Here is a 27,875-nt window from a genome sequence, read left to right on the forward strand (position 1 = left end):
AAACAGAATTCAAAGCAACAGTTGAATTCTGGGCCCTGGGGATACTGCTGTGAGTTGAGGGGCCATTTGGACCTAAGCCTGTAGTTCAAATGGGGAAATGCACAAGTCAACAAGCATATTGTGGGTTGTGGACCCTAAGGATAAACAGGAACTAGTCTAAGATGGGAGGGGTGGGAAGTGTTCCAGGCCCAAGTAAAGGCCAGGAGACTAGCAAGTTACCTTTGGCTAGGGGCAGGATGGTGATCTGGCAGAATCCTATTAATCTGATTATAGAATATTTTACCCTGAGGGAGATAACAGAGGTTTTAAGTTCTGAAAAGGAAAGATCAGGTTAGCATTTTAGGAGGCTCACTTTGGGTCATCAGGAGTCGAGCTCAGGACCTGAAGCCATTCAGTTCGAGGCTGGAGGGGAAGCAGGGAGCTGGTTCGAAGGTGCAGCCATGGTCTAGGTAGTGGTAGGGGGCAGCTTTGGGGTTGGGGCTGTAGGGACACAGGAGCGGCTTGGACTAGCGCTGGGATTTTTGCACAGGCGGTTTCTCCAGCCTGACTTCCATCCTTGCGCCTCGCTCCCTTTCCTCAGTCTTTCTTCCTGGGCCGCCCGGGATCACCCTCGAAGGGGAACAGGCCTTAGTCACCTGGCGGCCGCTTCAGAACAGCACCCAAGACCTCCCTGCCCTGCGGCTTCAAGGGTCTGCGCGGGTGCGGCGCCCTCCCGCCCTCTGGCCCCGCCCCCGCGCAGCCCACGGGCCCCGCCCACCCGTTGACCCCGCCCCACGCGCACGCCAGCCCGCCGGCGCGCCAGGCCCGGGCGGCGCCGACGCGCTTGGCGGGAGATAGAAAAGTGCTTCTGTGAGCGCCGGCGGCGGCCGCAACCCCTGCGAACAGCGGCGGGACCTGCGGCCACGCTGACGCCTCCTAGCGCGGCCCCGAGGCCGGGAGCGGCCGGAGCAGCCCGCACTTTGACCCCGGCCCGGCTCCCGCTCCGGGCTCAGCCGGCTCGCGGGCGAGCGCGGCGCGGCCCGGGCCGGGGGGATGTCTCGGCGGACGCGCGGGTGAGCGGACCCGGGCGGCTGAGGGGCCCTCCCCACTTCCCCATCCTCAAACCCCATTCCCTCCACCTCGATCTCTACCCCAACCCCATACTCGCCTTGGCCCCTCTGAGCGGGGCGGGGGTGGCGTCCGCAGAAAATTCAATGTCCTGGGTCGCCTGACGCGGGGGACGCGCGCGAACCCAGGGGCTCTCGGGGCCCCTCATTCGGCTCCCCGGGCCTGCTGGGCCTCGGAGTTGAGGCGGGCGGGTCTCTTGGGACCCGGGCCAAGCCCTGCATGATGTCATTTTGTCTCCCGCCTAATTGTGGGGTGGGGGTGGGACGGCGGTGTCAGCTGGAAGGGCCTTTACCGGGGAGGGAGGCGACCCATGCAGAAAGAGATTCTCCAGGTCACAGCGAGCGGGAGGCCGAAGCCTGGAAGACACTTGTTCAAGCCCTTTTGGATTCAGGTTTGCCGGTGGGCATTTCTTAACATCGTGGGAAGCACAGAGCACCCCAAACCCTCTCGCCCGACCTAGGAAGGGTGCTGGGGCGGGGAGGGACTCTTTTGTGACCCACCAGCTGGGTTCCGGGCCCCAGCTCGGTTTAGTTTCGGAGACCTGTCTTCCTGTTCCACATGACGAGTTTGGGGCAGCTGGGGTTGAAGGCGAGGGGAAGAGAGACCGCTGTGTATGAAGACCGCTCTGTCAGCACCCCTGGGGCGGAGGCAGGAACTGCGGTCTCCATTTTATTTATTCCCCCAGAGAATTAATGACAGAGTCGTGCCAGGAACCAGGTCTGTGGGCTCCAGGTCCCTGCCTTACACTTTTGCACCTGGTGCCTGAACTCGGGTTTTCAGCCAGCCTGGGAGTCACGGAGGGCAATGGGTTTCTGCCGTGTGCCCTCTGGATTCATGAGACCCAGATAATCTTAAACTCTCCATCAGGTGGTTTTTGCCTCCTCAGGCCCAGCATATAGACCTGAGAAGCAATCGTTGCTGGCTTTCCCTAGATAGAGTTCTCTCAGCGAGGAAGCATCTTATCCCAGGACAATGCTTAGGCACAGGGTGTGTCTTCCCAGGGCAGCTCCAATTCCCAGGAGTTGTTTTCTGGTCAGGCATTTGTCAAACCTTTTCCTGATTTCTGGTTCAGGAAGTATTACTCCAGGCAACAACCAAAGCCCCAGACAGCCCCTAGGTCCTCTGCCACTTCTCCCCTGGGGCTTAGTGGAGGAACCCTCCCCCTACCAGGTGAGGAACAGGTTCTGCCCCCTGGAACCCCATAACATTCAGTTTGATTTTTGACCACTTGCTGCACCAGTGCCCTACTTCCTGCTCAGCTTCTGACTCACCCCACCTGGAGCAGAGCCCAGCACATGGAAGGGCATAGAAAGGGTGTGTTGGACCTATATGTGGTTGCCACCACTGACTTAACCTCTGCTTTTCCATCTGAGATTATGAGATGAGGACTTGAAGGTGCAGGTTTGGAGCCTGGCTCTGTGGACTTGGCAAGTGTCATAACCCCCATGAGCCTCAATTTCCACATCTAGTAAATGGGGATAATGAGAATGTGTGGGAAGCAGACAGCACGTTGGTGATAGAAGAATATTATCTCACAGAATTCTCCCAGCTGTCTGGGTTGCTGTCCTCATTAAATAGAGTATTGGAGCACCAGAGAGTGTTCCCACAGAATCTGTTTCATTCTGAAGGAACATTTGCTGAACTTCTATTAGGAGCTGGGTACTGAAGAACCAAAGATAGTTTCTGTCAGAATGGAGTCTGGGGGCAGTTGATTTTTAAAACTAGCTTCCTTTTATTAGTATCTTGTAGAATTTTTGCCTCCCACTTTGCGATGGTGGAGGAACCCATGAACTGGGTTGGAAATGGCAGGACAAGGCTGAATTCCAGTTCCTTCTGTGACTGTGTGTATTGCTGGGTTTAGACACCATCCGCCCCTTTCCGACTTCTAAAAAATTTACTTATATTAGCATTTGTTATCGACTAATAGGCAGCAGCTTTGCTTGGTTAGTCATTCATTCCTGTAGCCATTCATTCCCGGAACAAACATTTCTTAAGGTATTTTGGTGCCACCCCCAAAAGGTCCTACAGATTCGGAGGTGGAGCTGACCTCTGTCCATGTTGTCAAGGAGACGGGCAGTTGCAGCCTAAGGGCCTATGTTATGAGACAGGATTTCCAAGGTGCTGTGGGAGTGTAGGAGTGACTAGGAAGATGCTGAGAAGGGGACAGGAACATGGACACAGAAGGAGGACCTCTTTCTTCTTTTGGCACACGGCCTGTGCTTGCCTTCCTTGTTTGGAGATGTGTAGGCTTTTTTCACTTACAAATGCCTGACTTAGGTATGTACCTGACAGAGGTGACCTGATGGATTTGGCGAAAGTGCTTCTGTGAGCACCTGACATCCCTGAGAGTGAACAGCATGATCTCCATTTCTGTAACCACTAAACCTGATAAATAGGAAGGTTTTGGAGCAACTTGGAAAATTACTTGTTGGAAAATAAAAGCATCCAGAATTTTAAGCTTGCTTGTACTTTGATTTTTCCCTCTGTAAACTAGGCTTGTCTGTTGGCAAGGATTGACAGGGGTTATGCAAAAATGGACATAGTTACTGAGATAATGTTTTAAAAATATTTTTCTCAAGTAACCAATATTTCTTAAAATCCTGGTGCTTAATAATTACATACTTTTATCATCAGCTTAATCCTTAAAATATCCATGCAAGTTTAAAAAATTTTGTTACGGAAAAGAAAATATTAACTTGGTGTCTGGTACTAAATATTATAATGTTCTTGATAAAGTCTTAACTTTTTTTCTTGTAGCTTTTGAAATCATTAGGGTGTTACTGAAAATAAAAGAATAAAGAAAAAAATAGCCCATAACCCCATTTCATTAAATTTTTTTTTTAAAAGGAAGAGATGGAAATACCTACATTTTACCTACAATAAAAGCCTGCCTCTCCAAAACCTTTGGCTGCTGCCTCCACTGTCCATCCATTGTGTAGCATCAGGTGGAGACACATGTGCGTGACCTTTAGCTTGTTCTTCCTGCAGTGAGGAGCTGGATGAGCTACACTACCAGGACACAGATTCAGATGTACCAGAGCAGAGGGACAGCAAGTGCAAGGTCAAATGGACCCACGAGGAGGTGAGTGACACTGAGGGGCACTTGTGGGGCGTGGGGGTGATGGCAGCGGAGGGGCTGGACTGCGACTGAGCCTGGGTTGTGTCTGCCTGATGCCCAAATGGTGCGATGAAGAGGAGGAGGCGGTGAAAGAAGCAGATGGGCCCTCTGGTTCTCCCTGATGCATCTCAGAGCATTCCTGGGCACTCCCAATATTGAGGACTCTTGAGGGTATGTGCCTCTCAGACCTCAGGGCCAGCAATTAATGTTGTGTCTGTTGGAAGCTGGCATGTTCTGCATCATGGACATTAATTGTGCTTCGTGTCCTTTAACTGCTAGGAGGTTTAGCAAAATCTGCAACCCTTCTTCATTATTATTTTTAAAAAAGTAATTGTATTGTGTCTGTGATACCGAGCTCTGTTCTTTAATCAAGTTTATGGAAATATAATTTATATACAATCAAATGCACCTTTTAAAAGTGAACAGTTCCAGCAGTTTTGACAAATGTATATCACCCATGTAAGCACCACCCTGATTATCCCCATAAGTTCCCTTTATGGTCCATCTTTCCCAACTCCAGGCAGTCACTGATCCAATGTCTCTTCGATTCGTTTTTCCTGTTCTTGAATGTGCTATAAATGAAATCACACAACTGTACTTTATTTTTGTCTAATAAAGCTACTTTTTTGGCTAAAGAAGTAGAACCAGAGAAAGGTTTAGAGATGTGTTCAAGATTGCCCAAGAAAGCCAGCAGTCAAGACCAGAAAGCCAGGTTCCCTGGATCCTAATACAGGGCACTTGCTATGATGACCTGCTGCCTTTGTTTCACCTCATAAACACTTCGAAAATTATTGTGGAAATTATTATGAAAATGGAACAGAGAAAACCTAAGAGAATACAAAGTATGTTCCTACAATTTCTGTTCTTTTCCCATTGATGTTATCAGAATATTAAAAAAAACTTGGAGGTGTGTGCATAGATAAGGAAGAAGGGAGGCTTATAGTTAATGGATATTGTAGGGAAATTGCCTTTTCCTCAGGCTGTAATTATTCACATTATGTTTGAATGTATGACAGCTGTATTTTTATCTGACTTCTTTTGTTCAAGCATAATGTCGCATGATTCAGTAATTTGTTCATTTTTTATTGCTGAATATATGGATAGACCATAGTATGTTTCACTTGTTGATGAGCATTTGGGCTGTTTCCAGTTTTTTTGGCTATTGTGGATAGAGCTGTCTGTGTCTTTTTTGAGGATTATGTTTTCATTTCTCTAGAGAGGGTATTTAGGTATGCTCATGGGGTAGGTACATGTTTAGTTTTGTAGATACTGCCAGATCTTTTTCTAACTTTGTTGTACCATTTTAGACTCCTACTAGCCTTCTCTTTTTATTCTGCCTCTGTTTTCATGGATGTGTTTAGTCTTTTTCTTCTCCTTTTTTTTTTCTCCTTACTGTATGAGTTGTAAAACCCTCTTAAATCAGAAAAGCTGTTTCTTCAGAGGACTGCCAAGCTAGACTTTTCTGTTCATCCCACTGTGGACCAGAGACTGTATTTCACTCTTGCAGGCTTAGAAGAACAATCAAGACGGAGTCTCTACTCCAGAGCATCCCTTTGCTTGGGATGGAGAGATAAGACCCGGCACAGGCCATGGACGTGCCAATGGCCGTCACGGTGCTGGCAGGATTGGCATCCTTTGTGCCCACTATGTTGTCTCTTCTGTCTTACACTAAGCCTCCCAACACGTAGGAGGCACATAAACTTGTCAAAATGCCTTTAGACGTTAAGGTTACTGTTGTCTGAGAGGTTAGGGAAGTTTCATGGGTGAGGATTTGGGAATTCAGTCAGGGAGGTATGCAAAACTATGGATAAGTCAGAATAGGAAACGGGTTGTAGGTGGAGAAAAGCAAGTAGAGGAGCCCCAGTTTGGCTGGAGGGAAATGTCCTTAAAGAGGAAGAATGGTTGGTGTAGATGGAAAGATTGATTAGGGTCTAGTCCCAGAAGACCTTGAATGTTGGGCTCAGAAGGTAGCATGGTTTGGCTGGTATTGTGGAGCCACTGAAGGTTTTTAAAGCAGTTGAGTGACGGTAGCCAGGCTTCAGGGAGCTAATCTGCTGTGGGTAGGGTGGATTTGGAGTAGAGATTTGGGGGCAGCCTGAGCCCGAGGGAGTGGGGAAGGGGGCCATGCTGGGCAGGCAACAAAAGATGGCTGTGAAGGGAACAGGACCAGGACAGTGCGGGAAGGAGGTGACAGGTGGAGGAAGCCCATGGGGTCCAGGAGGAGTTGGAGACGTAACATCAAGTGTCCTCGTCAGTTGTCAGGGAGGACAGTGGTGCTGGAGGGGGACCTGGGGGACATGGGCAGAAGGCAGGGGTTGGCCTCGCCAGGTTGGGTGAGCAGCAGAGGAACGCAGGGTGTCCGGGGCTGGCTGTGTCGGTGTGGGCTGGCTCAGCTACAGGATTTATGGGAACTTTGTCCAGCTGGTGCTGGGCTGTGGCCAGGCTGCAGTTGAGGGTCTGGATTTCTGTGGTGGCCTTTTTTTCTAACTAGGAGAGAGAGAGAGAAAGAGAGAGAGAGAGAGAGAGAGAGAGAGAGAGAGAGAGAGAGAGAGAGAGAGTGTGTGTGTGTGTGTGTGTGTGTGTGTGTTAACACCTAACATTAAATTTACCATCATAACCATTTTTAAGTCTACAGTTCAGTAGCATAAAGTATATTGTCATTGTGCAACAGATCTCTAGAACTTTTTCATCTTGCAGTACTGAATCTCTATACCCATTAAATGCTGATTTCCCCTTCTTCTCTCCCCCTAACTCTTGGCAGCCACCTTTTTTACTTTCTGTTTCTATGATTTTGACTGCTTTAGGTTCTTTATGTGAGTGGAATCATACACTGTCCTTTTGTGCCTGGCTTATTTTGCTTAGCATAATGTCCTCAAGGTTCATCCATGTTATATTTTGTAACAGAATTTCCTTCTGTTTTAAGGCTCAATAATATTCCACTGTATAGATATACTACATTTTCTTTATATATATAAAATTAAAAAAATTAATTTGAGGAATACTTTATGAACAGTCAACTACAACGATTAAAGTACAATTCGATGAGTTTCCATGGGCGTATACCATGAAACTACCAGCATCATCACCTTAAAGAACATTTCCATTACCGCAGGCATTTCTTGCTCCCCTTTGCTGTCCATTTCTCCCTCCCCTAACCCCTGACCTCAGATACCACTGACTATCTTTTTGCCCTTATAGCTTAGTTTACGTATTCTAGAAATTCCTATGCGTGGACTCATGCCATGTATGTTTTTTTTATGTCTGGTTTCTTGTCCACATCATAAGTATATTGAGATTTTGTGTTGCGTGAATCAGTAGTTCATATTCAGGGGAACATTTTAACAGTTGTTTTCCCTTCTAAGTGCTCTTGATTCTGCCCATGATCCCCCATCTCCAGTGCTGAGTCACTGTCATCTCTGGCCTGGGTGCCTGTAATGGCCTTCTCTCATCCATTCTGCCCTCCTGTAGCCCCTCTTCCTGCAGCTGCCAAAGTGAGGTTCATAACAAGCACGTTGTCGGACCGTGACCACCTAGTGCTCTAACGCATTAGTGGATTTGCATGATGTAGGAGGCCGATCTAACCCTGTGTGTGGTCTGGCCCCTTCCGTCCCCTCCAAAATCCTCTTGCATCCTTCTCACTTCCTTCATGCATTCTAGCCTTCCTAGACTTCCTTAGAGCCTGTCTCTTAGTCCCCTGAATAGACCTCACCATCGACCTCGCCATACCCCCAGCACAGGGCGGCTTTCCTTTTGTTTGCAGGAGTCTTTGACGAGCATCTGCTTCCCTCTGCGCCCATCATAAGTCGGGGCAGCTCTGTTGCAGCCTGCTGCCATGCTTAGCACATAGTAGGCGCTCACTTTGTGGCTGAATGGATGAGTGAGGCTGCTCCTTTTAGCAGCTGCTTTCTTATTATACATGTGTGAGCTGAGCCCTCTGTCTTTCTGGCTTTGGCAGGACGAGCAGCTGAGGGCCCTGGTGAGGCAATTTGGACAGCAAGACTGGAAGTTCCTGGCTAGCCACTTTCCCGTGAGTACAGCCCCTCTGTGGCACCCTCCCTGAGAATAGTGGGCCTGGGACAGACTTTCAAGGAGAAGAAAGGGGAGTTCCTTACCAACCCCACCCCCCACACCACCCGCCAGCTCCCTCAACAAAGCAGCCTTCCAGCCTTCCTAGACCCTTTTTTCCCAAACTGGAATCTGAGGCACCCTGGTACAAGCATCTCCACATGGCAGCTTCTGTGTGCCTGTGGGTCTTAGGCTCTGTGATCATGCGAGCAGATCAGTGGCTTATTTGCATTTCTTCCTGCAAGTCAGGAGTGAGTTGGTGCTCGGTTTCTCAACCGTGAGACTGAAACTGAGCGGGCTTCATGATGAGGCCCATGCAGAACTAGCTGGTGCCACCCCATCTGGCATTTAGAGCCTCCTGGTGATGTGAGTCCCCCGTCCGATCCCCCACCCCTAGCACTGCAGGCATCTACCCTGGCAGGAGCTGCTGTCTGGCTTATTTCCTGGGTCACTCAGGCAGCCTAGGGCCCAAGTCACCAGACCCTTCTGCCCAATTCCTCATCTTTCCCTCCTTCATGTGATTTGAAACCTTCAGGGAAATAACCACTCTCCCAGAAGCAGGCAAGGATCCCTGACATAGTCCGCAGGCTGGTATGGGGCAGCCCCCTTGTGGCAGGGGTGGCAGACAGTGGCTTCCCCCCAGGTCCTGAGTTTTCCTGGTCCCATCGTGCCCTCTTGTAGCAAACGGAAACCATGCTGTTCTGGCATGTGGGTGTGTAGTGTGTGATGGTGCAGGGGACAGAACAGAACCCCTCTGAGGTGTCCCCTGAGCTGCAGTCCCCAGAGCCCAGTCCAGGGTCACCATCCTAGGAGTTCTTACAGATGCCTGTTCTCTTCCCAGAACCGCACTGACCAGCAGTGCCAGTACCGGTGGCTGAGGGTCTTGAATCCAGACCTCGTCAAGGGGCCATGGACCAAAGAGGAGGACCAGAAGGTAGCTCCCGGGACAGTGCCTCAGGGTCTGAGGCTGCCCTTGGGGTTGGCTGGGTTGTCCAGTTGAACCTTGGATGTGTGACATCCCACTGGTCAGTTGGTTGGCCGTACCTCCCAGGGTGTGGTGAGGCACCGCCCAGTGAAGCTGCTGGGATGGGGGAGGGGCAGGTCCTGCTGGCCTCATAGCAGCTTTTCTCCCAAGGTCATCGAGCTGGTCAAGAAGTATGGCACGAAGCAGTGGACACTGATCGCCAAGCACCTGAAGGGCCGGCTGGGGAAGCAGTGCCGTGAGCGCTGGCACAACCACCTCAACCCTGAGGTGAAGAAGTCCTGCTGGACGGAGGAGGAGGACCGCATCATCTGCGAGGCCCACAAGGTGCTGGGCAACCGCTGGGCCGAGATCGCCAAGATGCTGCCAGGGAGGTGAGCCACCTTCTGGGGCCAGGGCGGGCAGGTGAGGGCACCCACTGGCCTTTAGGGGGATGTTCCAAGGCCCAGTCTGAGTTCTCTGGAGTTGTTCACTTTTCACAGAAGCAAATGAATCCTTCAGATTCTTGTCTTTGGGGGCATGGGTCTCAGCTGCCGGGAGTCTGAGCAGGGTAGGGAGGGGGTCCTGGGAGCCCCCCATTCACTGTGCAGATTCTCATCTGGTCCCCGTTTCAGCTCTGTGTGCCATCCTCCCTCTGCTGTGGCCAGGATTGCCTGGTCATTTTTTTAAAGAGAATAGGTGTCTTTCTTCCTGCCTGTGAGATCAGGGCCAGGATCTGGATGTCTGAACCACTGCTGTTTTTTCACCCTGCTCCTCAGAGGGCCTGATCCTTCCAAGCTCTCGGCCTCTTGGGGTTCTTCAGGGAGCGTCTGGATGACTTGGTTCCATTCTTGCTGGAATCTTCCCCCAGGGTCACCTTCCAGTCTCCTGAGTTGCTTACTGCTCTCCTAACTGCTTTCCATTTTCTGGCAACTTACAGAAATTTCTCACATGCTGCTATCTTCTACCCTGCTATCTTTGTCCACGTGCATTTTTACCGTATTTTATTTTTAATCCTTTCTTTGCCATGGCAGTGCAGTCCTGAGAGGGAGCAGGATAAAATGCCAGATGGTCTTTCCCTTAGAGTCTGGAATCATCTACTTCCAAAACTCAAACCAGAATGTGTTATCCTTTGGGTGTTTCTTCTCACACTTGGGTTGGAGACTCAGCCCTCTTCCCATGTGGCCAGTCTGGCCCAGCTAATTCCACCTGCCTTGCCTTGATCCACTGTCACCCTTGCTGACCCTTTTGGCTTTAGCTGCTCCACCCTCCTGTCTCAGACATGGTGAACTCACTTCTGAGAGCATCCCTGTGCTTCCGTCAGCCTGGACGCCTCTGCCTTGTGCCCGTCATGTAGTCAACATGCTCTCATCCTTCAGTCCTCTGTGGGGGTGTTACTTCCTCAGGGAAGGTTTCTCTGTTCTTCCCGACTGTGGTCGGTCCCTGGCCATCTCCCAGTAGTGCCCAGGCCCCTGCCAGGTCAGTGCTGTATCCTGACGGCCTGCAGTGGGAGTGATCAGAGTTATAGACCCTCCCTTTAGACTGGGATAAAGTCAAACTGTTATTTTCTGTTCATAGTTCAAGAGAAAAGCACTCTGCTCAGATCCCCAAAGAAGGCAGTGCCTTTGTGTGTTGGCACTTCTCCGCTGCTGTAGACCGCTGTGCTCTGGCACAGCTGTGCCCACCCGTGCTGCTCACTGCTCTGCTGCTCTGTCATTCCTTCTGCACTACTCTGCTTCACACTCCGGTGCCTTCCTACTGCTCTGCTATCCCGTCCTTCTGTCCTGCTATGCCAGTCTGCCTCCACCTCCACACTTCTCTGCACTTCTCTACCCCTGTGCTCAACTCTGCTTCTATAGTGTTATACTGCTCTGTACTTTATGTGACTACGTATGTTTTCTCTTTAATATTCAGCAAGTGATGGAGGATGAAGTAGTCTGCTTCTCCAGATAAACCAAGGTTTAGAGTGGACAGTAGTGGACCCTCTGCCTCTAGCTCTGCCCTCTTCGGCCATTTGTCTCCCTTAGGAGGTGATCAGGGCTTCTGTTCTAGGTCACTGAGCCTCAGGACTGGGGCTGGCAGCCAGCAGCTTGCTTATGGTTTCTACAGATGCAAAATGAGCAGGAAAGGGCATGAGAGTTCCCAGAACATGTCAGTGTTATGCTTTTTACCCTGTAGACTGAATAAAACCTTTGCTTATTTCTCAGACATGTATAGAAATGCTCAGAAAATTGTTCTGGGTTAGAAGCATGTCACACTTCATCTTACAGCTGAGAGACCTTAGAGTTCCTCAGGTTGAACCCTTATTTACGGAAGTGAGAACTCAGGGAGGCTAGTGATGTGCTTGGTGGTGCACGGGCCACCGGGCTGGGGTCAGAGCTCTCCTGTTGGCCCCTGCAGGACGGACAATGCTGTGAAGAATCACTGGAACTCCACTATCAAGAGGAAGGTGGACACCGGAGGCTTCCTGAGTGAGTCCAGAGACTGCAAGCCCCCCATGTACTTGCTGCTGGAGCTGGAAGACAAGGATGGCTGCCAGAGTGTCCCCCCCGCGGAAGGCCAGGTGAGCTGGGCTGGGCGTGGCTGGCTTGTTTTCACATATATCCGACACCATCTCATCAACACTGCTTCTCTCTTTTCACCTGTTCCACAGCTGTTCATTAGCCCTGTCACAGGATCTCTGTGTGGCCACGTGTCTCTCACGAGGGTCTCTCCCTGTGACACCCGTGCCCACGCCTGGCGCTCATATGCCCACAGGTGAAGGTTGCCAGAGGTGACATCAGATTGAGGGTTAGGTGAGGAGGTCTCAGCCTCCTCCTGTCTGCGTCTACAGCTTCCTTCCTACCTGTTGCTCTTTCCAGCCTTTTCATACTGAAAGCATGTTTGCAATTAAAAAAAGAAATCAGATTTATTGAGGTACAATTCACACACAGTAAAATTCATTATTTTGTGTACAGGTCTGAGTCATTACAGAAACGGTCATGTAACCACCACCACCATCAAGACACAGAGCATTTCCATCACCCCCCAGATTCTCATGCCTTTTCCCATCCTTAGCCCCTGGCACCCTCATCTGTTTTCTGTCTCTGTAGTTCCAGACAGTCACATAAATGAGTCATATGGTGTTAGGTTTATAGTTGTCGACATCTTCCACCCCACACCCTGGAGCACACTTTTTAAAAAAACTGAAGTATAGTCGATTACAGTATAATATTATTGTCAGGTATTTATTGCTATTTTTAAACTATGTCTTATGATTCATTCTTAAGAAATGAAGGGGGGATTGAATAGCTCAGTGGTAGCATGCCTGTTTAGCATGCATGAGGTCCTGCATTCAATCCCCAGTATGGATTGGAGATTAACGAATAAATAAATAAATAAACCTAATTGCCACCCCCACCCCCCAAAATGAAGATTTGGAGCCCATGGGTCAGTGTGAAGATATGATAGTGCTGGGTACATGGCTGGTGACAAGCTTCGTCTACACTGTTTTCCAAGGTTTTCTGTACTTGTGAACTACTGAATAATCCTTTTTAACACTACCCCTTCCCTTTCGAATGAGCTAGATAATAACTTGTTCACTGCTCCAGTTCTTTTACAGCACCCTGCTGGAGCATTATATAATGTTTTTGCCTCTATTTCCTGATTTTTCAATTTCAGAGACTATCGCTTGATTCCCAGATATGAAAGCATCTGTAGGGTGACGGTTGAGAAAGGTATAAAGTGTAAAGTAGGATGACTTCTTCCTCCCGTCTGGACTCCCCACGCATCCCCTCACCAGAGTTCACTTCTCACGGTTTCTCATGTGCTTAAGTAAGATATTTTCCAGGCTTTTACTTCTGATTGAAGAAAAAGCACCCATGCCAGAAGGAGGAAACAGTGGGCAGCAGCAAACACGGAGAAGTGGTCTTTCAGGATAGGGCAGAGTGGACAGTAGTCTCTGAAAACCCTTTCTGCTGAAAGTCATTTTCTTGACTCTTGTTCTCACCCCTCTGACACTTAGTGTCTGGAAATTTGGCCCTGCTGGGGATCCTGAGCAAACTCTGGTCAGCCTAATGTGGGTTTCAGATTCACCCATTCCTCTCCAGTGTCATTTTAATGGTTTTATTGTGCTGTTAATTTATTTAATTAAGGTTTTATCCGACTTTTTGTTGTTAGAAACAAAACTTTAATGATTGTCCTTGTAGCTCAGAAGATCCTTTGCTCAGTTATTTCTTGAGAAATTCTTCGAGATGGATAGATACATTCTTTAAAAATTTTAATAGACTTTTTTTGCTAGATTTTGCTAGTTTTTTTTTTTTTTTTTGATTGCCTGCCAGAAAATATTTGTCTCTTTTGTATCTATGGGACTACCTCATTGGTCAGGGCTTACAATTATTAATTTTATCCTGTGCTTCAGAAGTAATACACAGTCATTGTGGGATTAGAAACTTTAACAGAATTGAACAGTGCTGAAGGCCAAGTCTGTAAATCTCAACTTCCAGAGAGAACTGATATATTATTTAATATATTTGCCAATATTTATTACCAAGGGTAATAAGTGTAAAATGAAATTATATCTTACCGTCTTATAAATTTCTTTTTCTACTTAAATCTTCCACGTTGTTATGTGCATGCAGATTTTTACACCATTCCTGAATCTGTCGTATCTTATCTTGTCATTATCACCTATTGATGAATGACTGTCACCATTTCCATCAGTATGACTGTCACCATTTCCATCAGCATGCTGCAGTGATCATAGTTCAAATTCTTTGTACATATACCTATTTATGTGGTTAATTTTACAAGTGTGGAATGCTTGTGCTGTAGGAAAGGGAAATGTCATGGCAATAATGGCTACTAATTGGGCTGAGTGGTTTTCACGTAGTCGTTGATCTGTGTAACCTCCCTGCTCAGTGTCCTCATTTTATAGGCAAGGAAACTGACCCTCATCAGACCGCTGGCCTGAGCTGGGAAATGGCAAAGCTCTGTCTGCATCTAGAGCCCATGTCCTCTCACCTATTCCCTGGTGCCCTGCCATTAACATGGGACCCCGCTCCTGGATCTCGACCAGGCCTTTGTTAGTCACATGTACTGTTTTCAAGGGTCTGTCGGGTTAACATGTCAAGCTTGTTTCCAAGGTTCTGCCTGGAGAGCTATTGCCACAAATGATCTCTGTTTTTTTCTGTCACAAAATTAGTATCCACTCATTTTTCAAACTTTCATTTTGAAATAATAGTAAGCATTAGGAAAAGTTGCAGGAAGAGTATTCCCATATACACTTTATTGTCTTCACTAATTTTGAATATTTTCCAGATTTGCTTTTATCTTTCTCTATATACGTATTTTTTTAATCTGAGCTATTTGAAAGTTGGTTCCATGTATTGTACCTTTTATGTTCTAATATTTGAATGTGTTTTTTCCAAAAATAAGGACATTCACCTATGTAACCAAGGAATGTAGTTGGAATTTAGCATTGGTTCCGGACTTTTAACTAATCTGCCATCCAGATTCCATTTTTTCTGCCAACGATCCAATCCAGGATTAGACATTGTGTTCGTTGTCATATCTCTTCCATCCACTTTTATCTGGAATGGGTCGTCAGCCTTTCTTAGCCTTCCATAATCCTGATTTTTTTGAAGTATACACTAAGGCCAGTTATGTTAGAAACTGTGTCTCAGTTTGGGTTCACTGGAGTTTCCTTATTATTAGATTTGGGTTGTGCATTTTTAGCTAGAATATGGCATAGTTTACATCTCTTAAGGAAAAAGCCAAGCCTTGTGCCCTGTGTCCCCCAGGGAAGTCTTGTGACCAACTGGCCCCCAGCATTCCCGGCCATGAAGGAAGAGGAGAGCAGTGAGGAGGAGGCCGCGGCAGCTGCCCCTTCCCAGGAGCAGGATCCTGTCCCCGCAGAGCTGGATGGAGTGCGGACACCAGAGCCCCTGGAGGACTTCCCCAAGCGTGAGGACCAGGAGGGCTCCCCACCAGAGACCAGCCTGCCCTACAAGTGGGTGGTGGAGGCCGCAAACCTCCTCATCCCTGCTGTGGGGTCCAGCCTCTCTGAAGCCCTGGACTTGATCGAGTCGGTAATGTTGGTCACAGCGCGTCCCAGTGGGCCCAGAGCACCCCCAGCAGGGAGTGCTTTTCTCCATAGGCAGACGTCCTTCTGCTCACTCCTTGTCTCTCTGACATGGCCGAGGCAATCCGAGTGCCTGGCCCAAAGCCTGGGCCTGGCGACACCAAGATAGTTGCCATGCAGTCCCTGCCCTCGGGGAGCTTCTGACTCACCTGTACAGCACAGATGGGCTTGGAGGGCTCCCCGGCAGAAGTGGCGCTACAGAGTCCTCAAGGGTGTTTGGGAAGGGTATTTGAGACCAAAAACAGCAGAGGAGAGGGTGGTGTTTGCAGCAGCACAGATGATTGGGTGTCCCTGGTGAGGGCCCTGGGAAGTGCCAGGGTTTGGGCCTGGGGATGGAGAGGTGAGTGGGGATTACGCACTCTACCTGCTGCTCTATCTGCGTACCTTGGGGGCTGCTCCAGCTGTGGGTTGTGCCCTTTGGGGAAAAGTACCCTGATGGAGGTTGCACCTCTGGGTATGACCACCCAGCTCTGTCAGCCAGCCCTGTGATGTGGAGTGGGTTTCAGGAAGTGGTGAGCAAGAAGCCAGCATGGAGGGCAGTGAGGTTCAGTGGGCGGTGTCCACACTCGCCTTCCCACTTGTGCTTCTCCTGACTGGCTGAGAATAATGACACTGTTTATTGAACATCTGCTAAATGCCAGGCTGTGGCTTAACGTATCCCACATGGTATCCTGTAAGGGGTGTCCTTTCTGTGTTTTGTAGATGAGACTGGGGCTCAGAGAGATCAAGTAGTGTACCCAGGGTCACACAGTGAGTAAGGTACAGTGGTCTTAACTAACCGTCGTGCTGTGCTCCACTGTCCTGCCCAGTGAGGAGTTGGATGGTAGAGTCAGTCTCGGGAGGGCCTCTGCTCAGATCCTCTGGCTCTGGGTCTCACCTCTTGTCCCTGGTGGCTGGGACTATGGTGTCCCCTCCATTCCATGGGATGCCAGGGTGGTGATGTGTTCCTCAACCTGTTCAGCAAGTAGCCCCAAGGCCACCATGGGCTGTCCTTCCTTTGGGCTCTGGTGGGAGGGTTGAGGTGAGAGTGGGCCCACTCTGTGTCCCGCACTTCATTGTTGCCTCCCTCCATCCTCAGACTGTTCTCTGGAGCACCCTCTGGCTGCCAGGCCCAGTGCTTCTTTAGTAATAGTAGTATCTAACTTCTGAGTGCCTGCCACATGCCAGGCTTATTACTTGGTACCTCTCTGTATGCTCTCAGTCCTTTAACAGCCTGTGAAGTGGGTGGTGGACTCATCTCAAGCTCAGAGCATCACACAGCCGGTGAGTGCCGGGGCCAGGAGTCAGGCCCTGCTGTCTGGGTCTAAGCTCTGGTTCTCTTGACAGTGACCTTCAGTAGCTGACAGGAAATTCCAGTATTTGCAGAAACGCTGCCGACTGCCTTTCCAGCAGGCAGTCCTTGTCACATGTGCTCTGGTCTGTTAGATGCCATCAATTTTGGGGCCTTTTCGATGTCAGGGTTGGCTTCTGGAAGGTGGGCCTGGATTCAGCACTGCTGAGCTGGCCTTCACCCTTAGGAATTGACTTGCCAGGTTTCTGGGAGCCCCAAGGACCAAAAATCACCACTAGGAACTGGGTCTATTCAGGGGACCAAAGTGGAAACTTCCATCTCCAGAAGCCCTTTGACTGGGTTGTAATTTACTGGGCAAAGGCAGAAAGACCTGGGCGCCTCTCAGAATTGCTCTTAGAAGCTTAGTGCCCTCGGGCTGATGACACCTCCTCTGGTCTGGCTCCCTCAGTGTGAGAGGGGACAGCAGTGCTTCTCTGGCAGGGTGACTAGGGGGCTGGAAATAATTCAGGTGAAGCACCCAAAGAGGCACCGTGATTGACAGGGTTGTGGAGCACAGAGGGGCCTCCTCTCTGGGAGCATGGCTGGCAAATGAAGGCCCATGACTTCTACTTCCAGCTCTCTTTTAAGGAAGTAGCTATAAATGCAGGAGATTCATGTCCAAGATGTTTATAAAGATGTTTTCTTCCTTTTTCTTTAATGGAGGTACTGGGGATTGAACCCAGCACCTCGTACATGCTAAGCATGCACTCTACCACTGAGCTATTACCTACCCCCTAAAGATACTATTTTTAATTTTTGAGAATTAGTGGGGGAAACCTAGTGTCCTACAGAAGGGGAATAATTAAGTAACATATTCAAGTGAAGGAATATTTTGCAGCCATGACAATTATTATAAGTGACTTTTTTCCACTATAACAACAACTAATATTTAATGATAGTAAACATTAAACTCATGGATAATAGAAGGAGGTACTATCGTTATTCTAGCTTTAGAGAAATTTTAAATGGAAAAAGAAATGATACAGAAATGATTTGCACTAAAGTTAAAAACATTGAAAATATTAAATATTTAGAGACGTGGTAATTTTTAAAGATATGCATTAGGATGGTAAATAACCAAATTCAGGTAGTGGTTTTCTGTGTGCGGGAGACGATGTATCAAGTGGACCTGGAGCTTTAGTGATAAGGTTTTATTTCTCATGCTTACTGGTGGGTATCCGAATATTCTCTGTATTTTTCTTTGTACTTTTTGTATGTCCTAAAAATAGACAGAACAGTTTTGTAAAGAACAGTAAGAGGCCATGCGCACAATATGACTTCAGTTAGGTTTACAAATAGAGACACACAGACTTAGAAGAATCCTTGGAAAGCCAGGACAGTATTAACGATGATCATTCCTGGGCTGTGGGATCACAGTTGATGTTCGTGTGTTTTCCTTTAATGAATGAGTCCTGTCATATGGACTGGTAGAAAAGCAGAGTCATGGCAGTTATTCCTAACCCCCATCTCTGGGCAGGACCCTGATGCCTGGTGTGACCTGAGTAAATTTGACCTACCTGAGGAGCCGTCTGCAGAAGGCAGCATCACCAACAGCCCAGTGCAGTCACAACCATCCCAGGAGCAGCAGGAGCAGCAGGCCCCACCACCCGGCCAGCCTGCCGCTCCAGTGCCCAGCGTGACCGAGTACCGACTGGACGGCCACACCATCTCAGACCTGAGCCGGAGCAGCCGGGGCGAGCTGATCCCCATCTCCCCTAGCACTGAAGTAGGGGGCTCCGGCATTGGCACACCACCCTCAGTGCTCAAGAGGCAGAAGAAGCGGCGTGTTGCCTTGTCCCCCGTCACTGAGAACGGCGCCAGCCTATCCTTCCTGGACTCCTGCAACAGCCTTACCCCGAAGAGCACGCCCGTCAAGACCCTGCCTTTCTCGCCCTCCCAGGTGTGTGGACCCCACCCCACCTGCTCTCTGGGCACAGATGACAGCCCCCAAGTGCTCGGTACTGTCCGTTCATTGAATGTCTGCTGTGCACGAGGCCCTGTCCCAAGTGCTGTGGACGCTGGTGAGCAAAACCAGGCCTGACTCTGCCCTCATGAAGCTTATGCACTGATAGGAAGACCAGTTAATTTAAAAATGACCCAAATGTGATAAATGGAGTGAAGGAGAAGGCTCGTGGTACTTCAGGTGCGTCACCTTGATGGACTTGCTCAGTGGATCCCTGCTGATCTGCCCTGGCCTTTACTCTCTGGCACCTGCGGGTGGGGAGCTCCTAGGTCAGGGTGGACCTCTGTCAGAGAGCAGCCATGTCAGGGGAAGGTCTCAAGGATCTTGCCCCATCCCCACCCCCACAGGTCATCACTTTGTCTTGTTTCCTTTGTCTTCCTGGCAGTTTCTGAACTTTTGGAACAAACAGGACACACTGGAGCTGGAGAGCCCCTCGCTGACATCTACCCCCGTGTGCAGCCAGAAGGTGGTGGTCACCACGCCGCTGCACCGGGACAAGACGCCCCTTCACCAGAAACACGCTGCGTGAGTGCTGTACCCCCTGCCCCGCCTGCACTGGGCCTGCCCCTCCCCCAGCAGTGGCCAGTCTGGCGGGGACAGGATCTCTGGGGAGGGGCACCTTGGAAGAACACCCAAGGCTCTGTTTCAAGAAGGTAGCCTCCTTCTGGTCACCACACCTCTTCCCTTTTTTTCCGTGGAGTCTGGTGCTTCACCTTGGTTCTAACTCTTTTATTTTTTAATTGGATGGTTTTCTAACCTCAGAAGTGGAGAGTCCACATTGCCATGAAAAATTTAATCTCTGCATCTTGTATGAGGTTCAAGTGCAGATCCACTGTGATTGAGTAGCCCGACATGAAGGACGAAAGGGCCCCCGGTTCTCTCCGTCTCTCTGGTGCTTGGTCAGGAGGGACAGCTGTGTCCCTGCCTTTGAGCTTATACAGCACAGTGTGTCACCTTCAAGCCTGTAGGGTTGCTTACCTGCATGCTTCTGTGGGGGTGCTTTCATGTTAAGTTTACTTCCTTGTGTCATCATGAGTCTTCAATTCGAGGTAGAGAGAGTTGCTTAACTGGCCTTCTGCTTATTAAGTACATTTGCTGGGGGAGAAGCATTGCTATTTGTATTTCACGAGTTAAGCTGTAATTCAGGAATCAGTTCAGGAATCTTACCTCTTGTAATGATACATGGTTTTAGGAAAGATGTATGAATCCCTTGGTCAGAAATCAGTCTCTCAATGGTTGATCTAAAATTTAACATAGATAGGTTTCATACAAAATGATTCTCCTTTCAAGCTGAAATCTTGGACTTCAAATCAAAGCTCTTAAACCTATCCTGGAACCAAAAAAAAAAAAAAAAATTGATACTTGAATACGTTTCATGAGAAATGATTCTCTATTCAAGCCAAAATCCTAGACTTTAAGCTCTTAAAGAGATGGCTGAGACCACGAAAGGAGTCAATACTTCTCTTTCTTTTACCTTCTCATCTGTGTTCCTAATGCGCTGCTGCCGGCTCAGATGTCTCTGTTTTCTTCCACACAAAGAAGCATTTCCAGTGCTCTTTCTTCGTCTGTAGATCCCCATTTCCCTCTGGCAGTATGTATGTTCCTTCTGTCTGAAGATCATCCTTTAATGTTTTAGTGTGGGCCTGAAGGTCATGAGTTCTTCCATGAGTTCTTTTGTGTGTCTGAAAAGTTACCTTAATTTTTGTGAGAGACTTTTGCTGGGTATAGAACTCTAGTTTGGCAGTTTTCTTTCAGTGCTTTAAAGATGTTGCTCTCCTGCCTTGGGGCTCTTGTACTGTTTTATCATCAGTGTTGAACAATTTGACTATGATGTGCTATGATACATTTTTCTTTGTTTCTTATCCTTGGTGTTCACAGAACTGCTTGGATCTGTGGTTTATAATTTTCATGAAATTCAGAAACATTTCAGCCATTATTTCTTTGAATAACTTGTCTGGGCCCTCCACCCTGGGTCCTCTTCAGAGGCTCCACAGTTACACACATTAGGCCACTTGAAGTTGGTCCCACAGCTTACTGATGTTATGCTTATTTTAATTGTTCATTCTTTTTTCCTCTCTATTTCATTTTGGGTAGTTTCTGTTGCTTTGCTTCAAGTATACTGAGCATTTTTCCTTGAGCATATCTAATCTTCCAGTAACCCCATTTCAGGCATTGTTTTCCATCCCTAGAAGTTCAAGTGGATCTATTAAAAGAGCATCCCTGTCTCAAACTTTTCAAACATACGAAATACAACACAGTGGATTGTCTCCTGACTCGCCCACCTGCTGAGTCAGTCCTCTGGCTTACACAGTGACGTTTTTCTCATCTCCATGCAATCTTGTATGTTCCCTTACCGAGTTGGCCTCCCTTAGTTTTTCAATGTTTGTCCTCAGTTCTTACTGACGCTGTGAATTAGAGACGTTTTGGGCGTTTTTCTCACGTTCACGGCAGAAGCTCCGTGTCCCACAGAGATGTTGGATCCCAAGGCTCAGTTCATCCCTTTGAACTGTGGTTCGAACTGTGAGCTGCTCACTTCTGACCAGCGCTAACCTGTCTTTGCTCATCCTTACAGAGGGGACCCCTGTGTCCTGTGTGGGAGATAAGGATTTGGGAAGAGGTTGTGGATCCCTGTGTAATCTCTCAGGCCCCAGGAAGGAAAGAAAGAATGGTCTGCACTTGTCCTAGCTTTTTATCTCCCATGGGGTGGACAGCAGGCTGAGCAAGTGGCTGGAGTGACGGCCCCAGGCAGCAGGTCCAGTTATTGGCCGCTGCACCCAAGCTCCTGGCTACCTGAGGCCTTTCCTGGGTTTCTCTCTGCCAAAGCTTTCCTTCCACATTTCTGCCCCCACTGTGATCATTTTGAGGAGACTTGGGAAAAGGGTAAGTTAAGCACGTGGTTTGGCCTGACTGTCTCGCTGCACGAGAGAGGTTTGGGAGGGGCGTGGTCTTCTGGATTCCCATCTCCCTCCCCTGCCCCTCTCCCCGGGCCTGAAGTATGGCCACAGGCTGGCCTTGTTTTCTGGGAAATCCTGGTAACAGCAGCATTCTTAGCCGTTCTTCCACCTGCTTGGGTCTCTTGGACCCTCTCTGACTCTTACTGAGGATGGCCCTTCCTCTCAGCCCCTTCGTAACTCCCCTTGCGGGTGGGGAGGTGGGTAGGTTGGGGGGAGTGCAATGGGAAGAGAGTGTGCCGGGGGTTGCCTCCCTGCTGCTAAGGCCAAAGGTCAGGCGGAGGGCGTGGGAGTCCCAGGCAGCCTGGAGCAGAGTGGCTGGTGTCTGCCCCCAGCCCCGTCACTCAGCTGCCTCCTCTGTCCCTGGCAGGTTTGTTACCCCAGATCAGAAGTACTCTATGGACAACACTCCCCACACACCCACCCCGTTCAAGAATGCCCTGGAGAAGTATGGACCACTAAAGCCCCTGGTAAGTGCTGTGGCCAGGCCGGTCATCCAGCTGTTCACAGCTCACAGGGCCCAGTCCCTCTGAGAGCCTGTGGGATTCTCCCAGCCACCCTGAGAAGTTGCAGATATCCTAGTTTTATAAACAGAGACCCCGAGGCTAAGTTACCAGTTCATCAGACATTTCCTGAGCACCTACAATGTGCCAGGCAGTGCCGGCTGGTGCTGGAGACACAGTGGCATCCTGGTGAAGCTTGGAGTTTGGGATGGTGGAGGCCAACATTAAGAATGTGAATGCTCATAAATGACTACTCAGCACATCTTTATGGTGGGCAGAACACGGGCAGGTGTTTGGATGGAGAACTTGCTGGGGCTGATTTCAGGAAGTTGCGAATTGCTTTTCAAACCTAAGTCTTTTGACTGACTGCAAAACACAGGAAAGCATTCATGGGTGGGCTGGAGATGCCAGCCGGTGGGGGGGGGGTGCCTCCTGGGGTTCTTCCTCAGCAGTGTGCACACCACCCTTCTCCCCCGAACTCTTCCCAGTTCACGAGACAGTCTTGCTTTCCCCAGTGGAAGGAGGGCTGGCAGCCTGGGTTTTCTAAGACAGGCAGTGTCTTAGAAACCAACCAGAGGTGGGAGAAAGGCAGGTCGTAGAGAAGCATTCGGCCTGTGGACAAAGCCCGCAACAAGCTCCCCTGCTCACTGCATGGGGTCCAGACGGCGGGATGTGCGCTCCCCATCCTGTGATGGAGCTGGCTGAGTTGCAGAGGTTGCAGGCCAGGCACTAGTCAGCATTGCCCTTTCCTGTCCAGAGTGGGGTTCAGCTCCCAGATACTAAGATGTCTGTATGCTCTCCAGGCAGGTCTGAGAGGGAGAATCTGCCTTTAGTAGTGTGGTTAAAGTACGTGGGGGCTTTTAGAGTGACTCCTCAGGTGTCAGTGTGCCCTGCACCTTCTGCTCCGTAGCTCTCCCTCCCCTAGTCTCTGCCACTGAGGGAGAGAAAGGGAAATGGAATCAGTATCCCTGTTAGTGCGGGACAAAAGGGTGTAGGGTTTGAGTGTGTCCAGGTTCTAACCTCACAGCTGTGTGGCCTTGGGCTGGGCTCTCGCTCTCTCTGAACCTCCGTTACTACCCTGTGGAAGAGACAGCTATTGCCCGGGGCTGTGTGAGGGTTGCTGTGGTGAGGTGGGGATGCTCCTGGCCCACTTAGCCCTCAGTGAGTTGAGGTCAGTGCTTGTTCCAGGCAGGATGGTTAATGGATAATGTGTATGAGGCCAGCGTCCTGGCACCAGGCCTCCTTCCTGCATTGCTTGGGGCAGGCTGAGGTGTGGCCAAGTCTGCCCGCTGCTCCTAAGGCCTGGGTGCAGAGCCTCACACTGGCTATCCCTATCCCTGCCCGTAGCCCCAGACCCCGCACCTGGAGGAGGACTTGAAGGAGGTGCTGCGCTCGGAGGCCGGCATTGAGCTCATCATTGAGGACGAAGTGAGGCCCGAGAAGCAGAAGAGGAAGCCTGGGGTGAGTGGCTGGCAGAGTGGGGAGCCCTTTGCTGCCAGCCTGGGAGGCCTGGGCAGGGGAAGGTGGAGCCATGAGGGCAGGCGAGTGACAGTGAGGCTGGGAATGGGTCCTGGGACAGCTAATAAATGGAAGGCACAGGGGGAAGTGGAGCTACAGCCCCCAGAGTAGTTATCCTTGAAACCAACCAAGCTAAGACCTTGGTGCTTGGGATGCTCCCATCTTCCCTTTGAACTGGTGCCTTAGTTGTTGGACATTGTGTGGACCCCTCTGAAGTGGACTCTGGACTGGGGCAGGATGGATAGAGCAGGACTGAGAGGTGGTCTCCCTCCTGGAGTTCAGTGAGTGGAGACAGCAGACAAACACCCTAGTGACTCAATACATAGAGCATCAAGGGGGTAGAATGGGCACAAAGGATTTCACGGGAAACCCTTCAGATGGAGCTGGCCAGGACAGTGGGTTCAGGTGAGGTGAGGAGCTGGCCGGGACAGTACTCAGTGACACTAGGGCGCAGAGGGCAGGGCAGGGCCATACTGGGCAAGCCTTCCCACTGCCCCGTGTGTGTTGTTTCCTGACAGCAGACAGCTACGTGTCCCCTTTGTCTTTGTGCTCCTTTCTTCCCAGACACTCTCCTCCAGGGAGAAGGGAAGGTGGGAATGTGCCAGGGTGATGGGCAAGTGGGGAAGATGGGCAGTCAGGCTGAGAGGGACCTGCTGGGCTGGGCCCGTGGGCGTGTAGGTAGAGTGTAATCAGGACCCTCCCTGGCCTGTGTCGGAAGATGGTTCTGAGCCATGATAGCACCTGTTGGGGGAACACTGCTGGGTTGGGGGATGACTGTTAGTCCCAGAGCCCCTCCCTGGTGTTGGAGCTGACCTCTGACCTACTCATATGAGGTGCCGGGGTGGGGTTGGGCATTCCTGTAACAGCCTGTGTCCCGTGGGGTTTTAGGTTTCCATATCCCTCACCTGCAGGTGGATGTTTTAGTTGTAACTTGGCTGTTGGGGAGTGTATTTAGTGTGGTAGAAACTTGGGGCTGTGCTTGGTCCCTTTGGGGATGAGGTTGGGTGGAGGATGGCACTGTCCTCGCTCCTTGTTGTAGCACCTGGCAGGACAGTCTGCCTTGGGTGCAGAGGTGCAGGGTCTGCAGTGGGGCCAAAGTGTCCTGGTCCCTCACTCCTCCCGCAGAAAATCCTTGCCAGCCAGGCCTGCTCAAGGGCTGGCCTGTGCCAAGGCCTGGTTCTGTGACTACAGCGGCTGGAGCTGGCGTCCTCAGGCGCTGTTGGTGACCCAAGGAACCCCAACGCCTGTTCTGACCACACACTTCTCCCCAGCTACGGCGGAGCCCCATCAAGAAAGTCCGCAAGTCCCTGGCTCTTGATATTGTGGACGAGGATGTGAAGCTGATGATGTCCACGTTACCTAAGGCTCTGTCCTTGGTAAGAGGTCTGGGAGAGAAGCCGTCCTGTCAGGCCACCCTCTATTCCCCCAGCTGCTGGGAGGATGGAGTCTCCCTCGGGGCCCTCTGCCTCCAGAGCCATTCAGCCATGGGGAGGACCCTGGAGGTAGAGTTGCCTGGTGGTTCTCGGGCTGAGCTTCCACGTACCAGACTCAGCAGGGAGGGCAGGTGGGGAAGATGGAGCTGGGCACTCACCCCTGGCTTCAATCCAGGCAGCCCTGCCTGTGTCTTTCACAGAAAGGTTTATTTGGCAAGAGTTGCATTGCTAGAACACTTTGACCACTGTGGTTCTGGGTCCCAGCACCTTCCTTGCAGTCTGCTTGTGGGGGTGACCCTAGAGAGGGTCAGTGATGTGCTTCAGGGCACAGCCAGGTAATTGGGGCACCTCATCCCTGGCATGGGTGCTGCCCAGTTCCCTGGCCGACCTCAGGAAGGGGGCTGCTGTCTATGCAGAGCCTGGGCCCCAGAAACCACATGCTGTTGATCCTTGTATCTGACAGCAGGGTAAACCCATCTTTCGCTGGCACCTATCAGAGGCCGTGAGGGCACCTGAGGGGATTGTGTGACCAGAGCCTGCAAATATGATGGCTGCTCTCACAGTCCTTGCAGAGAAATCTCTCTCTAGCCAGGGATCCCCACCAGGCTGGGGACTCAGTGCCCTCCAGCCAGACCTGCAGCCAGTATCGCCTCGGGCAAATAAAATAATTAGCAGAAAGAAAAAAGTTATAGCAAGTGGTTAAGAGCACAGGATGTGGAGTAGGGGACCTAGGGTTGAGTCCTGACACTGGTACCTGGACTCTGGGATCTCTTAGGTCTCCCTGAGCCTTGAGTTCTTTCCTGTAATAAGGCCCAGCAGCCTGTTAGGGAGGGTAAAGGCTGAGCAGAGCCTGGAGGCTGGACAGGCCTGGGGGCGCTTTGTGCAGATCCCTGAGGATGCTGGTGGATGCAGGCACCTCGGCGTGCTCGTGGATGTTTCTGGTCTCAGGAGAAGCTGGAGTATCCTTGTCTCCACCTGGGATGGGGAGGAACCAGTTTCATGTAAAGGGAACCAGCATTATTGGGTATTTACTAGGTGGTAGGCTCTGAAACAGGCACTTTATAGCTATTTAATCTTTAAACGAATTCCCACCTGGAAGGGGAAACAGACTTAGTGAAGTTAATGTCTTGCCCATGATGTCACCAGCCAAGAGGTGGTGGGAAGTACCTACAATTTTGTTTTCTCATTCCCACAAAGAGCTTGTGGCAAAATGGTGAGCTTTTGACTTGGTTTTGGTTTCAGCCGACGAACATCCCACCAGGCTCCTCTGGCCTCACCCCATCAGGCAGCAGAGAGGACAGCAGCTTGCTCAATGAGGGCTTCCTGCAGGCCAAGTCCGAGAAGCTGGTGGCCCAGAAGCCCCGAGGCCACTTTCCAACTCCTGCCCCTGTGAGTGCATCTCCCTGGGGGATCTGCTCTGCTTGCACCCTTCCTACCTCAGGGCCTTTGCACAGGCTTTGCCTCGCCTGATGCTCTTCCGTGGCTCTGCTGCCTGATTAACTTGGGCTTCAGATCTCAGTCCAGATGCCACTTCCTCGGGGAACCTGTGTACTGGAGGACCCCCACACAAGCCCCTCCTTCAAGGCGTGGTCTCACTTGTAATTAAGTCTTTGTCTCTGTAACTTCTGTCCTCGAAGGCAGGGGCTGCCCTGCCTGCTCCTCTCAGCATCTGCAGGTGTCAACCCCTCTCTGCTCCTCAGCAGCCTGGGTGTCTGTAGCTTTTCCTTATATGGAGGCTAGTGCCGCATGGTGGGGAGGGGGGAGGCTTGTGTCCTGGTCTAGCCTCCTTGCTCTACATCTGAGGACTCCCAGACACAGGAGTGGCTTCCCCAGGTCCACCAGAAAGGTACAGTAAAGCACAAAAAGACTTGTGGCTTCTAGAGGGAGGGAGAGTCATAGAAATGTCCCCACCCCTTCCTGGCCAGGGTCACTGGGCTTCCCTGGGAGCATGCTGCCTCTGCCTGGATGGTAACCCTCTTGCCTCCTCCCAGATGACCAGCGCCTGGAAGACAGTGGCCTGCGGGGGGACCAGGGACCAACTCTTCATGCAGGAGAAAGCCCGGCAGCTCTTGGGCCACTTGAAGCCCAGCCACACTTCTCGTACCCTCATCTTGTCCTAGGTGCTTGGCAGTCACGAGCCTGTTCTCATGTTTACAGGGGGCTGGGGGAGACCGAGGCTGGGCTGTGAATTTGAGAATTGCACTCAAATGACTGCCTGCAGGGAACCTTCTGCCGCCAGCCCCTCCCCAGACTGCTCAGGTGGAGACAGAGCAGGGCCACCCACTGTCTTGTCTCCAATACCACCTGCAGCTGCGGGCGGTTCCTGGTGCTAATATAACAAAGTCCCACCCCTGAGCCGACCCAGTCCTCTCCCCAGTGCCGCAGGGAGCCCAGTTAGCTTCTCTCAAGCCCATCAGGCCTGGCCTCATCTCAGACCCCTAGTTAGGACAGGGGTCTTGGCCAGCTTGCTCCTTCCTTCAACCTGTTGGTACATTTTCTTGAAAGAATAAAATTGCCTTTCTCCTGTGCTCTGGACCCCACCTTCCTCCTGGGCCCTGCTCATGGTTCCCTGGTGACTGTGCATCCCCGGTGACTCTTTAGGGCACCAGTCCTCAGAGGGCAGCCTTGTCTGCACAGCCCAGGCCTGGCTCTGGACTCTGCTGCCCCTAGGGTCCCACTGTGCTGGAGGCAGGTTTTTCTGCACCCAATGGGTGTCTCTCAAAGCTCAGGACTCTTGGCTCTTAGGTGGGGTCAGGGGCAAGGTGTATCAGTGACTGGCCCTTGCTGAGGATGGCTGACCTGGCC

At 50.6% G+C, this 27,875-nt stretch overlaps 1 protein-coding gene across 2 annotated transcripts; it reads left to right on the forward strand.

Annotated features, from left to right (window-relative positions):
* Positions 1 to 806: 806 nt before the first annotated feature.
* On the forward strand, positions 807 to 27,598 carry MYBL2 (MYB proto-oncogene like 2). Of its 2 annotated transcripts, none has more exons than XM_032461203.1 (14): positions 807 to 1,052; positions 4,096 to 4,189; positions 8,181 to 8,252; positions 9,132 to 9,224; positions 9,426 to 9,646; positions 11,652 to 11,814; positions 15,032 to 15,319; positions 18,180 to 18,602; positions 19,051 to 19,190; positions 21,987 to 22,086; positions 23,467 to 23,580; positions 24,909 to 25,013; positions 26,313 to 26,459; positions 27,062 to 27,598. In XM_032461203.1, the coding sequence occupies exons 1-14, from the start codon at positions 1,033 to 1,035 to the stop codon at positions 27,188 to 27,190; spliced, it is 2,109 nt and encodes a 702-aa protein (XP_032317094.1). In that variant the 5' UTR covers positions 807 to 1,032; the 3' UTR covers positions 27,191 to 27,598. The 2 variants fall into 2 exon arrangements, with proteins under 2 accessions (XP_032317094.1, XP_032317093.1); XM_032461202.1 differs by lacking the exon at positions 807 to 1,052 and adding an exon at positions 1,414 to 1,506.
* The last annotated feature ends 277 nt before the right edge of the window (positions 27,599 to 27,875 follow it).

Source organism: Camelus ferus, chromosome 19 (genome assembly GCF_009834535.1).
Source record: "Camelus ferus isolate YT-003-E chromosome 19, BCGSAC_Cfer_1.0, whole genome shotgun sequence".
Lineage (NCBI taxonomy): Eukaryota > Metazoa > Chordata > Mammalia > Artiodactyla > Camelidae > Camelus > Camelus ferus.